The sequence below is a fragment of the Neopsephotus bourkii genome, unplaced genomic scaffold (genome assembly GCF_033783945.1).
Source record: "Neopsephotus bourkii isolate Nb327-2 ecotype Australia unplaced genomic scaffold, CSIRO-AGI_Nbou_v1 NB_168, whole genome shotgun sequence".
Taxonomy (NCBI): Eukaryota; Metazoa; Chordata; class Aves; order Psittaciformes; family Psittacidae; genus Neopsephotus; species Neopsephotus bourkii.
In genome coordinates this window covers 3,066,804-3,084,235 of record NW_026900684.1, presented here as the reverse complement: position 1 = coordinate 3,084,235, position 17,432 = coordinate 3,066,804, and the positions used below count along the sequence as shown (strand labels likewise).

General features: G+C 39.0%; 2 protein-coding genes across 19 annotated transcripts in view; one reads left to right on the top strand and one right to left on the bottom strand.

Annotated features, from left to right (window-relative positions):
* Positions 1 to 2,519: 2,519 nt before the first annotated feature.
* LOC133221988 (general transcription factor IIE subunit 1-like) lies at positions 2,520 to 6,241 on the top strand. Its single transcript, XM_061371297.1, has 4 exons — positions 2,520 to 2,967; positions 4,203 to 4,404; positions 4,902 to 5,128; positions 5,524 to 6,241. Exons 1-4 carry the CDS (start codon positions 2,520 to 2,522, stop codon positions 5,910 to 5,912), a joined length of 1,266 nt encoding a protein of 421 aa, XP_061227281.1. The 3' UTR covers positions 5,913 to 6,241.
* A 2,052-nt stretch (positions 6,242 to 8,293) lies between these two features.
* The window catches only part of PCM1 (pericentriolar material 1), a 46,033-nt gene continuing 36,894 nt past the window's right edge, over positions 8,294 to 17,432 (bottom strand). For 15 of the 18 annotated variants that reach the window (XM_061371138.1, XM_061371117.1, XM_061371188.1 and 12 more), the window contains 9 exons: positions 16,943 to 17,140; positions 14,551 to 14,610; positions 12,583 to 12,721; positions 11,565 to 11,713; positions 11,332 to 11,407; positions 10,126 to 10,376; positions 9,802 to 9,894; positions 9,575 to 9,698; positions 8,294 to 8,629 (listed from right to left, as the gene is read on the bottom strand). In XM_061371138.1, the coding sequence (XP_061227122.1) occupies positions 8,604 to 8,629; positions 9,575 to 9,698; positions 9,802 to 9,894; positions 10,126 to 10,376; positions 11,332 to 11,407; positions 11,565 to 11,713; positions 12,583 to 12,721; positions 14,551 to 14,610; positions 16,943 to 17,140 (1,116 nt within the window). In that variant the 3' untranslated portion in view covers positions 8,294 to 8,603. The remainder of the gene's footprint in view (positions 8,630 to 9,574; positions 9,699 to 9,801; positions 9,895 to 10,125; positions 10,377 to 11,331; positions 11,408 to 11,564; positions 11,714 to 12,582; positions 12,722 to 14,550; positions 14,611 to 16,942; positions 17,141 to 17,432) is intronic. The other 3 variants (XM_061371170.1, XM_061371179.1, XM_061371254.1) reach the window with 1 other exon arrangement.

Here is a 17,432-nt window from a genome sequence, read left to right as displayed (position 1 = left end):
CCTTGCTGAGATCTTAGCCCAGACGAATGCATGTGACTAGGACTGTATCTGACTCAGGTGCTGGGGCTGCAATTTAGTGCTCCTCAGTGATCAAGGCTTAGGGCTCTCCAGAGCCTGAGGAGACTCACAGCCCTGTTCCTGATCTCTGGAATGGAGGCTGGCTGAGGATGCTGACCACCTGTCCTTCCCGCTGAGTATAAGCTGTGGCACAGAAGCATTCCAAATATGTGAGGCCAGAAAGAGGAAGAAGGAGGTGTCTTTACTGTAAGTTAGCCCACTTTTTTGTGGAAGAAGTCCGATGTTTGTCTGTGCTCCAGAAATCTTGTAGTTTGTGCTCAAGTGCCCCTGAGGTTAAAGTACTGGATAGATGTGGGAAACCAGACCATAGCCCTGGGTCAAGAGCAGTAAACCTAAGCTATGCCACACACCGGTAGCTTCTCTGCAATCTGAAGCTTCTGGGCTATTCTCAATATCATATATGTGCATATATATATGCACATCCTTATCCTGACTGCAGAGGAAAGCCTACTGAACTCCAAGAGCAAAGAGTCCTTGCTGTGGATGGTGAAAGGAAAATTGACTGCCAAGTGCAGCTGAGGCATAGAGATGGTTGAGTGGCTCAGGGGTAGCCACTGTGCCCACTGACCTGGTATCCAAAAGGTCTGCTTATGGTTTTACCCAGCAGAAAATGCCCTGGGAATCTGAGGTAGCTCATCCATCAGGGAAAGAGGCGGAGGTGGGACTGCAGTTGAAATGATTTTATTAAGCATCTAGCCTCTGCTAAGCAGATGGAGCTCCTGACTCTGGACTAGAGTGTGTCCCTGTACCACCACAGACACATCCATATCCATGTCAAACCTCCATGAGGACTTGGCTGGCAGCAAGAACAGGGTTTAGCTTCTTGGAATGCAAGCTGCAGGTCCCAACCTTTCCTGCCTGTGGAAGGAAATATTGTTTGTCTTGCGATGAGCTATCCTGCTGATCTCAACATGACAGTCAGGTGCACTGTAGTTGAGCTTCTTTTGAGGATGAGGGCAAAGGAGAAGTGTAAGAGTAGAACTATGAAAGCAACAATAAAAAAAAAAAGCTTCTTTCTCCAGGCTTTTGTGGAAAAAGCACAAAAATGTTCTTTTTGCAGTCTGAGGAGGACTGTCAAGGAACTGACTGACATTCCCAAAGCTTCTTTTCTTACTGTGCTTAAATTTACCTCACTTGGAACAGACGTTTTTAGGTTAGACAGGACCTGGAAGCCATCTGGTCCAAACCTTGCTCATGGCACAGCTAATCTCAAAGCAAGGTCAGGCTGCTCAGGCTCTTGTCCAGTCTAGGCAGCCTATTCCAGTTTCCCTGCTCTTTCTGTGAGAAGAAATTTAGGTCAGGGTGGTGCTATTGCTTTCAGGGTTTACAGCCTCAGAACAGCAGGTTTATGTTTGGCTTCGGTTATCCAAAAGGCTGCTCCTGTGAGATGTAAATTCAATTATGGCTTGACTACCAGGATACTGTGAACAGGTCTGGGTTTTTATCTAGGATTTCTGATGAAGGGCACCTGGTAGCTCTGTGTGGCATTACCTGTGCTTGAGCAAGCTGCCCCTCAGCAGCAGGTGCCAGTGCTGGCAATGCAGTGTACTGTAACGCATCCACTGCCTGGTCGCACGTGGCACAGGTCTCTGCACAGCAGCCTGCCTGGTGGCTGTGCTACCAAACACCGCTATAGGATTTTAACATGCCTCAGAGAAGGAAACTGGGATGTGGCTTTATTGAAACCTATACCAATTCTTTTATTTTCCCTCTACTTTTTACAAGTAAGGCACAGTTAGGACAGCTGGACTGATTAAGTACTAAAGAGTAAAATGTTCTGCTACAGATGTTCCCTGGTGATCTGGTGTGGTGGAAAAAGCAGGCACAGCCCCAAGCACCCAGTGCTGAGTGAAGGCAGTGCCAGACAAGATGGACCACCCTGTGCCCCAGATTTGCCATGCAGCAGCCAGCAGAAAAATCACAAAGTACAAGCTAAAAGGTGTTGAAATGCCTCTTGTGGCTTTGCCCCAAAGGAAGATGCAGGCTCATCTATTTCACTTGCTGTTATGAGCTAAGCCAAGACCTAGCTTGTATCCTGAGCTTTACTTTTGAAGGTGCATGGTGTTAACTTCAGCTCTTACAGGGCTGGCTGTGAATGAAAACGGATACTTTGGGCAGACCTGAACATGCAAGATAACAGTGCTGTCCTCTGTAAAGAGAATTATTATTAACTTTCTGTAACCTGTTTTCCTAGATATCTTCTGTGGATTTTTACACAAGAGGACATGAATAATTTACATCAAAATTAAGTAATCTTTAATACCTTCCCCATCCCTAGCTTCAGGTTAAGGATTTGACATCAATCTGTTCCATGAAGACTTGTAGAAGCACAGCACAGCAAATGACCTGCTGCACGAGCAGGTCAGTGCTAAGAAAGGCTCACTATAGCTCACCCCCCTTCTGTTTGTTGTGCAGCACTTCTGACGGTGGTTCAGCTCCTGATGGAAGAACAAAACGTTATCACAGGGGTCCCGGCAGCCCTAAAGCGCCTGGCCAAACACATAGTGCGTGGTTTCTATGGAGCAGAGCACTCCTTGGCCCTTGATCTACTGATCCGCTACCCCTGCATCAAAGAGGATGACCTGTTACAGCTGCTCAAGTACGAACGTAAGCAACTGCGCGCTATCCTCAACACTCTCAAGGCAGACAAGTTTGTGAAGCTGCGTATGCGAGTTGAAACGGGGCCTAATGGGAAGAGCACAAGGCACAATTACTATTACGTCAACTACAAGGTGCTGGTGGATGTGGTAAAATACAAAATGGATCATATACGCCGGAAAATAGAAGCAGATGAGCGGGATTCAACTACCAGGTCTTCTTTTAAATGTCCATCTTGCTTCAGCACTTACACGGACCTTGAGGTCAATCAGCTCTTTGATGTATTTACAGGTATGTTGCTTATTTGCTCTCATCTTAAAGAGTAACTTTGATAGCACAAAGTTGGCTCCTATGCAAACTTTGCAATAAAAGCATGTTTTTAGAATATATTTCTTATTTGTTGGCGGAAAACGTCCTAGGACAGGAGAAGCTGAGAGGTGAGGGTAAGAAAGCTGTCCCTGTAGAACAGGCCAAGCAAGAGGAAGAACTATCTTAAATATATGTGCTGGGGTTTGGAGTCAGATTTCAGGCCTCTGCTTTGCTATGAACAAGACTTTTAACCTGTTTTAAGACTACTCACCAAAGTCTTGTGATCCCCACCTCCTCATACAGGAATGAGAATACTCAGTTGACTCTGTTCTGAAAGCATCAGTTAATCCACTTGTGCGTTCAGTTCTTCTGCTGAAAGAGTTGGACAAGATGGAGAAAACTGCAGCCAACTACTGTGATAAAGAGTATTGCAGCTCAGAAGTAGAGGCATTCCATTGCTCCCTGTGCTGGAAGTGGGGAAGTCTGGGCTTCTCCTGTGGCAGCACAACACATCCACAGCAGAAGTACCTCAGGGCTTGAGGGCTTCTTTTCTCTAAAATCAAAATCACTCAACAGAAAGTACTCTTCCAAAGGGAGTTAAAATGGCATCATACTACAATGCATTACTCTAAGTGCAGCTGCTGTGTGTTAACATCTGGGCTGTAGAATTGGCAAAGGATGCCAGAGTCGGAGAGAGAGAACTTTACATGCCTAGCTTGGAAAGTCAAAGGTGAAAGGAGTGTACTGTCAGTTAGCAGTATCATCTCTTATTCTAAATGGAGGGACTTTGTCAACATTGCAAACACTGAGGCTTGCAATATATTTTTAATAGAATATGCTTTAATTTTTTTCTTGCTTAAGACGTAAATACAGGGGTTTAGCATTAAAGGAGTCTTTCTGAACTTCAAACCTCTGAACAACAGATGCTATTTATGCTAGCAAATGTCTTTTCTTACATGATGAACTAAGATGAGAACAGAGAAGAAAAATATTAGATCTTACTATCTGCTGACATTCCATGTTTAGCCAACTTCTCCTCCCCCAATACAGCCATTTCTCCCTTCCATAGGGAGTATCGGTCCCTCTCCAAAAGGCAGAAAAAAAGGCTTGCTTTTATAACTTTTGCTAATAGTCCAGGTTATGGATTTTTTAACAAGATACTGCTGCTCTTTTGTGTCCTATGAACTCAAGAATTCCCAATGTGGATCATGTTGCAGAGACTTTCCACTGCACTTACTGCAACACTGAAGTAGAGGAAGATGCCTCAGCACTTCTGAAGCGTGACACTCAAACCTTGCTAGCAAAATTCAATGAGCAGATGGAACCGGTCTTTGTGCTGCTGCGTGAAACTGAAGACATTGCTCTGCCATATGAGTTGCTGGAACCACAGCCAACAGAAATACCGGAATTGTCAGGAAGGTATAATTGTAACCCTCAAACTTCTGATCAGCACACCCCTCCCCCACCCCGAAAGCTGCTCAGTTGTAGAACCTTTGAACTACTGAATTGCAGCCCACCTTCTACTCAGTTCTGCTTTGTCAGCTGCTTGAAGAAGCCTGCAATATCTAAGGCATTCTAAATTATGTATTTATAGTTTTATTTTTGCTGCTTTTAAAAGTGTTTAATTTTCCAGACTTCTTTAGCTAATATCCATAACCCTTTCTGTGAGAAAGTCATGTTTCTCTAGCAACATGCTCCATCCAGAGACACATAGCTGAGGAGACCATGCAAAAATCAGAGCCACTTGCCTCTGAGATGAAGTAACAAGGAATGAGAATTGCTTTAAGATAGAGCACTGGTTAAAGCTTCTCTGCTGACAAAACATGCTTTTTCTTGGTCTTGTTTTGTTTGCTTGTATGGGAACTTGGGTTCTTGCCTGAATTTAACCTGTCCCAAATTGGTGATGCTTCATTCAGCTTTGATCAGAAGGTGGGTTCAAGTGTGCTGGAATCCTGCAGCCAACCTGAGAAATGGGCCAGCAGACGTTCCTCTTACAGCAGTATGTACACTCAAAACTTAGTTATTGATGTCCAAGACTCTGAGCACAAGAAGAAAACAAGAGAAAAACCAACTAAGAAGCAACCTATCTGGATGTCGCAGAGCACTGTGGAAGGAGCAACAGGAACTGTCAACAACAGTGTTGGTAAGTGTTTTTAGCAAATACTTTCAATTTGGCAGCCTTGCTGCATTTAAACATAGCACCCCTATCGAAAATGTAGTCAGCTTGGTTTAGAATATAGAGTTACACTTTAATTAATTAACCACTAGTGGTTATCACAGCTTATAAATACCAGTCTTTAGCCTGACTGAGGCAGCATTTGTAAAGTCAGAGGTCAGATACCAGCTCCTGGAAATTTTAGCTGTAGTCATGCAGTAACATTAGTGGCAATCTTTAAAGTGGAGAAGTCTTGGAGATGTCTGCACTTCGAATAAAATCCTATAGTGTGGGAAAAGATGATTCAGAGTAGAAGAAACTAATTTATGCAGAATGCCTGTGGTAGACTATTGATACCTCTGATACTTAGTGTTGTCTATTAGCAGTAAAAGCCTCTGAAGATACCGGTAAAGAAACTGTCACTGATAATGAAATCCTCAGGACTCTTCTGCTCCATGAACCCAAGCTGTCATCTAGCACAGACAAGGCTCCTGTTGTCAAAAGCAAACCACCCAAATCAGGCAGTGATGTTAGTGAGTCTGAAGGTGATGCCAAGCACTCAAGAGCAGCAGAAATGGAAGTAGCAGGCAGCAACTCTGAACAAGAGGAGGAAGAACAGGAAGCACAAGGTCCTATTTTAATGGTAGCTGGTCAGCCTCATTCATATGGTGAAGTTAATGAAAATCCAGAGCTTGTGTCTCTAATGACAAATGAAGAGAGGGAAGAGTATATTAAAGTAGGGCAAGAAATGTTCCAGTCTGTCTTTGAATAAATATGGTAGTGTAAACATGCAAATTTGTGTACAATGGGTAAAGGCTTCTTTTGAAGTAAGACAATCTATTAGTTTAACTTGTGTTCTTCAAAGTTTATCACCAAAGGGTGGTTTTGTTTGAATTCCTTGCTCTTATGTAAGATTATAAACCTGTAGTAGATGACTACAGCTCAAAATGCTAGCATTGCAGCAAAAGCCACCAAAAGTTATTAGGGGTTTTCTGTTGTCTTAATGCTTAGACTTTGTGAATGCTGTAATTAGTTTTTGAGCATGAGTAATTTTGCAGGACAGTGGATTGATCAAAATAAAGTTTCAAAAGCACTGATGAACTCTACTTGTAAGAAATCTATTATTGCACCTTCCATACATAACTTAGCAGACACTTCCAGTAGTGAAAATGAGTTGAAGCCAAAATATGATTTGGTTTCACTCCACATCAGTGTATTCTATTTGTTTTATTAGGTCATTCACTATAAGGCACTAACAACTGTTACTAAGTTGCACTGGCTGTAGGAGAGAACCACCTCTGATCTCTTTAATCTTAAAAATAGTTACATGAATTCTTCATGATAAACTGTGTAATGGATACTAGACAGCAAAATATAACATTCATTTTGGTCTGGATGGGTAAGACAGCAAGCAATGCTTGCTGCTTCTTGCAGTTCATCTATTTTCCCATAACCTTTTTAAACCAAGATCTTCCCTGCTACCACTAGAAAAAACACATTCCATTTGAACCGAATGACACGAGACAGGCTCTTCCCTCAATGTTAGGAAATCCTTTTTTTAGGAGAAACTGAGCACTGGCATGGGTTGCCAAGGGAGATTGTGTAGTTTCCCACGCTGGAGATACTCAAATACAACTGGGCACAGTCCTAACCAACCATCTCTGAGTAGCCCTGCTTGAGTAGGGGGTTGGACAAGATGGGCTTCACAGGTCCCTGCCAACCTCAGCCAGCCTGCAGTGAAAGGGTAGAGAAAAAGCATGACCAAAGAAATACCATGAGAGTTCACTGTTTGTACATACCATTCCAGAGCAAGAATTCAGGAATGGTGTGTGCTTGTGCCATTTCTTGAGCCAAATCTAGTTTGTATGGTAAATCATTAAACTCTAAGCTCAACTATTCAGAGATCTTACCATTCTACACTATGAAAATGACCCCTTTCAGGTACACTCACAGACTTACTTACACTTGTGCCTTACTCTAGTGATTAAAAACTTAAATTTTGTTTCACAGGTTTGCCCGTGTCACAATAGATTTCCTCTGTCCTCAAAACTGTGAAGTTCTTTTCTGCACACAGTACCACAGTGTGTTCAGAGCCTGCACAGTAACTAAATTGAACTTTTTGGTACACTTTTTCCTTTGGATTGTACTCTGCCATTTCAAAATGCACTCGTAGAACCTGGAGAGACTCAAACTAAAAAAAAAAAAAAAAAAAAAAAAAAAAAGAAATCACAGAAGAATCACACTCTCCTTTTTATTCAAACTTCAGGCATATTTAGGCTTCACTGGCACTAGACTTGTTTGTTTGTCACAGCATATAGCCATATTATTACAGTGACCTCAAAAGGAAGACAATTCTGAATTAAAGAAAGATCACCCTTGCTTTTTAACTACTTTCAGGAAATCTTGGTTTTTAAGGTAAATGGATATCTATAATGCAGCAGATAGATATGCCAAATAAGCTATTTATGGCTCTGTTTTATGACTTCCTGTTATTAGCAACTCTGATCTGAAAGAGTGAAGGAAATGTTTGTTCCAATTCAATTTTTCCAATCTACTTTTCTACAACCCTAGCCCTGCCTTTGCCATGAAATTTCAGTACGTGCTGACTTTAACTGTTTGAGGTTTTTTAAACATGAATTACCTAAATTTCTTCAACGTTAAAACTCTTCACAGTCAAATATGTTTGAAAACCTGTAGAATCTGTTCCTATTGCAGCAACTGTAACAATACTAAATTTTTCAGATAGGTTTATTCCTTTGCACACTGAAAGTCAATACAGAAAATGCAGGAAACAAGAGCTGGTTTCTGCATTTAACTACAAACCTAGGGTATTTACTTTGCCTCAGGCAAGTGTGTTAACAGAAATGAATTCCACAGGCCCTGAACATTTTTCGTTTGGTTTGTTTGTTACAGACCAGCTATACTCTAGTATACAAGCAACAGGTAAGGCATATATTGTGCCAACACCTTATATTTGTGGAAGATAAACTCTGTGGGACAAGAGTTTCTTGTCCCAGGAAAACTAGCAATGTTTCTCTGAAGATGAGTAACAGGCTGCTATAAGCATTTCAAGATTAAGGTTAGTTAACTTCCAACACCAAACTCTGCACCTACCATTTTGTAAGCCAGAGTAAAATTTTTCAGAAGATGAACTTACAGACAAGTCCAAACTTTATTTGAAACTACCATTTTGAACAGTTTAAAAATTACTAAACAAGTCACAATAAAAATAAAGAAAAGGTTAAGACAGAAAAAGAACAGTGCAGCAAAACTGAATAGAAGAAGATTCAGCTCCAGCTGTTCAAACTGCCACAGGCAGAAGTTAGCATACCTATCCTAAGAGGCAGTGTGTCAGAAATTTTACATTTTTATACACTTCCAGAATTCTGGGAAATAAGTAATGATCTTCTATATGTGTTTGTATACAAGGAGTTTATAAATTCAGGTATCTTCAAGGTTGTTCTCATCCACTTTGAGCTCCAAAAGTTTCTGTAAAACAAGAGAATGCTCATTATTGTCTAACAGCTACAAGGCATCAAACTGCTCCTGAATACATTTCAGCTCCTTGTAAGGACCTATTAAATCACCTTGATGAAATATCTCATCCTCAACCTTTTTTACAAGCATTCTGAGCCATAGCTTACTTTAACAGCTTGTATTGTTTGAAGAATTGGAACTAGTTAAATTAGCAGAAAACTACCATCAGAATACCCAGTTCATGCATTTATGTATGTCTGCACTGTACCTTCCACTGGAGAACTACAAGCCTAACAACATAAGCCTCTAATGCCATTACTTGTGTTACAATATCAACATTAAAAAAAACCCAACAGAACAACCCAGAAAGGTTTTTTTTGACCTGTATTACCATTAGGTTGTTGTAGCTGCATAAATACTGTTTCATGAGAGTGACAAGTTTTTATTGTTGTCATACACACTGAAAGTCTTTTCTATGTCATGGTATGCTTCACATTTAAAATTATTTTCATTTCCCTGAAGAGAGATTTTACTATTGAGAAGTCTCTTGAACTCTTCTATTACAAAACCACTGAGCAGTCTGTCAGCAAACTGCATTAACCATTATTATATCAGATAATAGCAATTAGAATTTACATCATTATTAAACCTCAGCTTGTGTAACAAGGAACAAAATTACTGTTCCATTTTAATAACTTTTAAAACTATCCTGTTATAACATGTTACTTTTTATGACTATCAGCCACATAATCTAACAGAAGTATGTATACAGAAAGGACACAGAAGCAAAATCCCTTTACTTGAATATATCATTTGAAAATGCCTGTAACAAAAAAGGATAGTCTTTCAGCACCACAACGACTGCTTACTTCCATCAGTGGTAATAAGGTATTTAAATTATAGGCCATTCCAGAGTTTTTGCCAATAGGTGTAGAGCACTTTAAAAATAATCTTTACCAGGTTCTTTCAAAGTTTGGGCATCTCCTACTAATTCTTGATCTTGAGCTCCACCTCCACCCAGTAATTCATCAGACAAACTGTTGGTTTGGGCCTCTGTTGTCACTTTCTTCATTAAATCTGCCTTTGTAAGACAGAAAGCAAAACTCAAAATACTGGATAATTCTTACCGCTCTCTTGATAATTAAGACTGATAAATAACAACCCCACAAACAACAGCAAAATACCTCTGAGTATACTGCAAGTTTAAGGGGCAAGTCTTCAACTTTCACAAAGTCATCTTCATCAGATTTTTGACTTACATTTCCAGAACCAGCTTCCTGTAAATAGAAACGGTGACATTTAAGAGTGCTACTCTTAAAATAGTGCTACTTCAGTTTACCTTCCCTCAAAAACTAGATTCTTGACTATTATAATAAAGTACACCAAAAAACAATACCCGTATCAAATTCACAAATCAAAACTGAACAAGACCGCAAACTAGACATAACACTGAAATAGAAAAAGGCTTCTCATTTCTCTTGGATGTATCTTAATGGAAATATACGCACATATTCATTCACCAACACAGGTGACTCCGTATCGGGGCTGCCAGCCATGGAGCTTTCAGAACTTGCAGCTGATTTGTTTTCCACACATGTTGTATCTAGTGTTTGAGTTTCATTTACTGTTAAAGAGGAGCTTGATTCTTCTGTTTTCATGCTGGCTGTTATAAAGGATTCTGGCGTATTGAGTGTTAAAGGTGGTGTATTCTCTACGCCACTGAGGTAATGAGGCAAAATTGTAGCCACATCTTGTTCACCTAAAACCACAAAACTGCATTTTAACTAGGTAGAGATAGGAAAAGATCCTGAGCATACAAAATTCCCAGATCCTTCTATTATGTTTTTTAGATTATGATCCAAAGCTACAAATGAACAACAGAAGTTACCTGTACTTTCATTAAGTATCAGCAATTACCACAAGTCAGAATGCAACTTCAAAGTATCTGACATGATACAGCCTTAAAAATGAAGAAGCAATGAAAAACAACTTTCAGAACTGTATGACCTACTGTAAAATATTCATTCTAGATATGAGGAAATAAATAATCAAGAACAATAAATTCCTTAACATTTTTCCACATTCTTACAGCAACACAGGATCTACTCAAATACTGCTTTTAGCCTATGGAAAAAGACCAAGAACAAACCAAGTATTTGCAACAGAAGGACACCCAGGAGAAGGTGGTAAAACTGCTGGATTGGAAGTAACATTCATACCACCCTGTAGAGCCTTTTGACAGAAAATGGTTTCTTAGTCCTTAATCAGTTACAGCAAAGCATTACTCACAGAAATAAATCCCTAAAACATAAAGTGATTTCAATTGCTAGTAAATGGTAGTAGCAGAAAAGCAAGTACTAGGCAAATCTAAACAGCAAAATACCGTAACTGACAAATTTAACTCTGGTACAATTATATGCCAAGGGCTACAACAGTTAACTGGAATTCGAGTTATTTTCAAGCATCAAAACCACATCTATCTAGGTATATTTATTCCAGGTTTCCTCCTTAAAAGGTCTGCTGTGTCTAGATAAACAGACAGAGATTGAATCAACTGAAGTGGTTCCATAAAAAAACCCAGCCCAGTAAACTCTTGCAGCTTCGAACACCTTCTTTTTAATGACATGTATCACAGGCACTGTCCAAGGTAATTCTCACAGCATGCAAATTCATACAGAAGTGTTAATCTCTCAGTTACTGCATAGGGGTCTTACCTTTAATATTAACAGATTCTTGTTCTGATGATAAAATCTCACTGCTTTTTGTCCTACTCAATTCTTGCTTTGAAGCCTATTAAGGAAAGTTGCAAACAGGTTAATTTCTTCTATCATTCTACTTTCATTAGTATGAAAACAGTGCAACAAGAAAAACTGAGATACATACAAATCTGTACTGAAAAGCTGTGCACTGGCTCAAGTTTTTACTGCATTTACAGCTTTGGTGATACCTGCTCATTTTCAGCTGTTGTTTCACTGCTCGCTTGAAGCGATGTCTGCACATCAACAGGCCCTTCCTCAAACTCTATTTCTTCATCTTCATTCTCATCTTCTCCACTGCCATAGTTAGTCAAAGCCTGGGTTTCTGCTTTTGATAAACCTGAAGGGAAATCAATGGAAAACCACCTCCATATTATATTTACACACTGACGTAGCCTGACAGAGTAAAAGGCAGCAAAACCCAAACCCATTTTGGAAATTTACTTCAATGATCAGTTATAACTCTTACTTCAAAACTGTCTTTGAAATTTAAGGTACAGTGATGACTGAACTTTAAATGATCCATATGCTCCCCATAAGCTATCTTGCAAACAAACACCACTGTGTTGATGTGAAATATCTAAGTTATTAAACAAACTGGTGTGAAGAAATTAAATCTAAGTGAAACCAAGCTGTATCTGGTGTAAGGCCACAAATAGGACAATAAATTATTAAAAAAATATGCAAGTTCAAGTGGAAGCATATAAAAAAAAATCATTTACATGAAAAAAGTCTGAAATTTCAACAGCTTTCATATATTCAATTTAAAGGTTAAGAAACTTCAAGTTTAGCTGAGACAGAATATGTAACTTAATCTGATTCTGTTTTTACAGATGTACTGATTACAAATTAAAAGCTGTTCCAATTGGAATGTTTAACCCATGACACAATACTAGCAAATACAGTACTGGAAAACTTTCACTGGAAAAGTCCTGTGGATGCCCAATCCCTGGAAGTGTTAAAGGCCAGGGTGGGCAAGGCTTTGAGCACCTTCCAATGGTATAGTGACAGAGGGGGTTAGAACTAGTCTAGTGACAGGGGAGTCTTTTAAGGTCCCTTCCAACCCAGACCATTCTGTGACCCTATGACTAGAAACTCCGTGAGAGGAGGTGTTACACAGCAGTACTTCACGCAAATCCTGTTGTAAAATTAGTTGGTCAAAACTACAGTGAAAGCATTGAATAATGAGCTATACAAAACATCACTTACTTATTGCCACTGGACCACTTTCATTCTCCTCATCTTCCTCTGGATCAGACAGATCAGACCTAATACTTTCAGGAATTCCATTACCATCATATATTTCCACGTCCTGTACTTCTTTAACATTTTCAGTCTCATCCTTGTCCTAGGAAAACATAGAATATTGTGCATTTTCATGTTTGCTTGTTGTCCTGGGTTCAGCAGTAGCTCCTGCTGAACCCAGGACACTTATCTATAGATTAAGTTATGTAATCTATAGATTAAATTATGGTTTCTGCATCAAGCAGTCACCTTTGCTACTCAAAAATATCTACAGACTAAAATTAATGTTTAAGTAGTACTTAAGGCCTTGAAATGAATACTGCAAAGCTATTCCTCAAACAGATCATTGGAGCCTACTATAAGAGATCATGCACTGTTCAGATGTTGCTATCAAGGACATTGCAACTTGAGTTTTTCATTATCTGAAAAGGTCCACACTGATCAGTACTCTAGTTTAAAAAAGCTTATTTAAATTAGGCTTGTCATTATCTAGAGGAAGACAGACACACCTTCATTAGTACCTTCTAGCAACTTCCCTGCTTCTAAATGACTTCTAGAAAACATTAGGAATATTTCTAACTACAGCTTCTCATTTCTTTAGCAACAGCTACTCAGCAGTTTTTCAGTTGAATGATTTTCTAAACAACTTGAGTAAGAAAATGATGCTTAGCCTGTATGAACCCCCAAGTAAATCACACAGCTAGGCTTCAAATTTTGACGGCACTCTTTTACACTCCAGCAACCGTAACAAGTGATACACAACCTTAATAAGTGATACGCACTTTTAGCTCCAAAGCAGTGCTACAGTAACTCTAAGCCCATACATATCTACACATATGCCTATGTCCATTTGGGAAAGCATTCAACATTCTACTTAGTACTTTACCCATTTCTTTCCTTTTGTTGGAAAGAGTGCAACATTCCAGCAGAAACTACAAAGCTTCATATATAACCCATCTCCCCAAACACAATGATTTTAGTGGTTTTCGAAACTTAAAGAGCAAAGGCAGAAGTCTGGGGCACTGACATTTAACACTCTAGAGCAAATGCATGCTTTGAGAACTGCAAATACCTTGTGTCCCAACTCAAAACTTCTGCCTTCTCTTTAAGATGAAAACAACTTATTCCATACCATTATGAAATAAAATGCTAATAGCTAAAAATAGTTAAGCTATCATTGTTACTGAATTCTTCAGCAAATGACTGCATGCTCAGTGCTCTGAGCTGAGAACAAGGGAAACAGCCTCAGACCAAATCCCACAGTAAACACCTTCAGAGCAGGTCTTTCCTTTTTTCTTTAAAAATACAGAAAATGAATACTAAAAGGAAAAATGAAACCCTACCCTGAAGCTGTTCTGTGAGTGTAACAAATTACTCTACTTCAGTTCTGTAGCATTCAACATAAACTCTGCTTTAGACTTTCAAATTTTCAGTCCTAAAGCAAAGGTCACTCTATATAAAGGACACCAACAATAAACAGAAAAACATCCTCAATACTATCTCTGTTGATCTGAATGCACTTCTTGAAAGTTAACAAGACAATACTTTATTATAGTGTTTAAGCTAGTAATGGCTCTGCAGTAGAAACAAGAATAAAACAAGAGCAACCAAGAAAGTGATATCCAAATCATGTTTACTGAATGCGTACAGTAACGAAGATTTATTGATGAAGGCAGATTTTTTGGTAGCCACTTCCTTCCCAGACCATCTATTCATATTTAAAAAAAGGGAACTGTAATTTGCTTTGCTACTTTGATAAAATAAATCGCTGAAAATAACAAAAAGGAGATAAAACACATGACGTTGAATATATTTATAAACACTAGAGAATGGGCTCCTTACAGATACTAGATTTATATGACAGAAACAGTAAGACTAAGTGATCTGTGAAATTATCTGAGGAATAAAGACAGTTGAGAAGCATAAACATACTTTGTCCTCATCGACATCTTCAGCAGATGAACAAACATCCACCTGGACACCTTTTTTTGCCTAGAAGAAACACAAACTGTCTTCAATTCTAAACTGAAATAAATTTGAAATACTGAACCAAACTAGGGCTTCATGAAAGCCTGGCTGAAATGCCAGTCTTACCAAGAACTACTACTATCTCAAAATGGCAGTAAGCTACAGGGACTTCTACACTATGACCTGTTTACACAGATGCTTTAACAAGTTGAGAGTTGCAAAACATTACAAAAATGGTTTTAGCCCTTTCTAGTCAAACACTTACGTCTATGTGGGCTAATTCTCCAAACTATGGTTGAATCACAGTTAACATATAGAATTAGATACACCAGCTCTTGTCAAGAAAGTGCTGTTTTTCAGCATGGAATCTAAAACCAGTTAGCTTACTGGGCTCAAGAGAGCAAGAAAATCGAGCAAGATCAGATGTGTCTGCATCAGGATCCCAGAGTTGAAAGTTGCGAGAAGACGACACAAAGATAATAGTGCAGGTCTGTAAAAAGTAACTAGGGGACCTATCAGTTCTGGCTCATCTCTCACTCTGTTGAACCTGAACCGCTGTCATAGGAACAAGGCAAACAGACCTTCACCCTAATTCTCCATCTTCCAGAAGAAGATAAGAAATGCCAGATCTAAGCTGGCTCTATGCATCCTCACAAGAGTGTATGAATCAATCCTTTAAGGAACAAGGACCCAACCAGCAACTTCTGGTAGAAAGAAGTCTGACTCCAGAAAGATTTGTACGTGTTTCTTTGGCCTTTTTACAAGGCACTCCGCAGTCTCTCTCATACCAGCTATATTACTGGTATACCCACGATGAACTAGAAATATAGCTGATATGCTTAAAACTGCTTACAGAACTTTATGACAGATTCAGAAAATACCTGCTGCTGAAATTTTAAAATGAGTTACGGGTTTGCTTTAGTTTTTGTTTTTCTAAAAGAAACCTGAAAGGACACTGAAGTCATAACTATACAAGAAACATTAAGGTAGATACCTGACTGATGTAAGTATATAAACATGATCTGGTTTAGTGTTTGTTTTGTAAACAGTTCATTTCTTAGTTAAAAAATGCTATGCTCCTAAAAACTGCAATACTAAAATTAGAAATGGTGACACAACATCTTAATAATGTAAACAGTGTAAAAGCCAACCAAAATTTGCTTTGTTAGAGCAGAATATGTACCGCAGTCTCCAGTATTTCTGAAAATGTCATACATGTTTCAGACTCTGAGTCTAGAAAGTGATACTTTCTACATATGCCAGCAAGCCAACTATTTGATGACTGCATAGGACTTATTCAAGTTAGGTAAAGATGGTGCCTAAGCTATGGCAAGGAAAGCTGCAGGCACAGATGGAGAGATGATGAACTGGTACTGCATTGTCAAAATATATAGCTGGGATAGAATGAATTTTCTTCATGTTAGCTGGTATGGAGCTACAGTTTGGATTTGTGCTGAAAACAGTGTTGATAACACAGGAGTGTTTTAGTTATTGCTGAGCACTACTTAACACAGCATCAGGGCCTTTTCTGCTCCTCGCACCACTCCACCAAAAAGCAGGCTGGGAATGCCAACAAGCTGGGAAGGGACACAGCTGGAACTGCTGACCCCAACTGACCATAGGGCTATCCCATACCATATGGTGTCATGCTCAGCATTTAAAGCTGGGGGAGGAAGAAAGAAAGGGACAAACTTCCAGAGGGATGGCATTTATCTTCCCAAGTACCCATCCTGTGTGATGTAGCCCTGCTTTCCTGGAGATGGCTGAACATTTCCATGCCAATGGGAAGTAGTGAATGAATCCCTTGTTTTGCTTTGCTTGCATACTGGGCTTTTGCTTTATCTGTTAAAACTGTCCTTTAAGTTAACCCACCTGTTTCCTCACTTTTACTCTACTGATTCTTCCTCCTATCCCACTGGGGGGAAGGGAGCAAGTGGTGGTGTGGTGCTGAGCTGCTGGCTGGGGTTAAACCACAGTAACTACACAATGGCCTTAGATGTTAATACTATTCCAAGACTTGACCATTCATTCTTATGTGCACATATAACCATAAAAGCACATTTCCTGTGAATTACCAAAACCAAAGTCTACACTTAGATATCTGTAACAGATGCTCATCTATAATACAGGACATCTCCCTTACTGAGGAAAACTAGTTCATGCTTCTACATGAGCAATACTATGACTACATAGTGCTCATTTATAAAATGAAAACCAACAAACAACAAATACCCAACAAAACTCCCAAACCCCACATATATACAATGTATGAATTAAGGTAATTGAACTAGTTTAGGAAATACAGATATATGAGACTTTAAAAAGCTACATTTTTCAAAAAGATAATAAAACAAACCTCTTTAGCATAAGATTGTATCACTTCAGTAGTTTCTGTTTTTCTTTTACATTTCTGCTTTACAGAAATACTGTTGTTGTCCAAGTCTTGCATTAGTTTAAAAAAGGCTAATTCATTAAATAACACTTCAGAGATCTCCACAAGAAGATCTTCTCCACAATCTTTTAATGTTCTACCAGCAAATTTCACCAGTGAATCCTATGAAGAGAAACAATTCTTTCATTTCTGAAACAGGCTTTCAAACTTCAAAAACTGATTATTTGTCATATTCCTAACAATTCAAAATTAGGTATACAATAGCTAGTATTTCTTTTAAAATATAGTTTATTGTCTTTATTAAAGAGATTTTAAGTAGAATCTCTAATCAAGTAACAGAACTTATCAAGTTACTGATTTAACTCTTTTAGGGGGAAAAAAAAGACGCAAGAGCAGCTATCAATTTTAAGGAATTTACACAAAAAGTCCACCAAGAGCATCACCAGAGCTCTCT

What these genes read in the sequence shown, in the direction of transcription:
- LOC133221988 (XM_061371297.1), top strand. Translation starts at nt 2,520, where the DNA reads ATGGAAGAACAAAACGTTATCACAGGGGTCCCGGCAGCCCTAAAGCGC. An exon ending in GCTCTTTGATGTATTTACAG is followed by an intron (nt 2,968 to 4,202) that starts GTATGTTGCTTA and finishes ATCATGTTGCAG; the next exon opens with AGACTTTCCACTGCACTTAC. An exon ending in AACTGTCAACAACAGTGTTG is followed by an intron (nt 5,129 to 5,523) that starts GTAAGTGTTTTT and finishes GTTGTCTATTAG; the next exon opens with CAGTAAAAGCCTCTGAAGAT.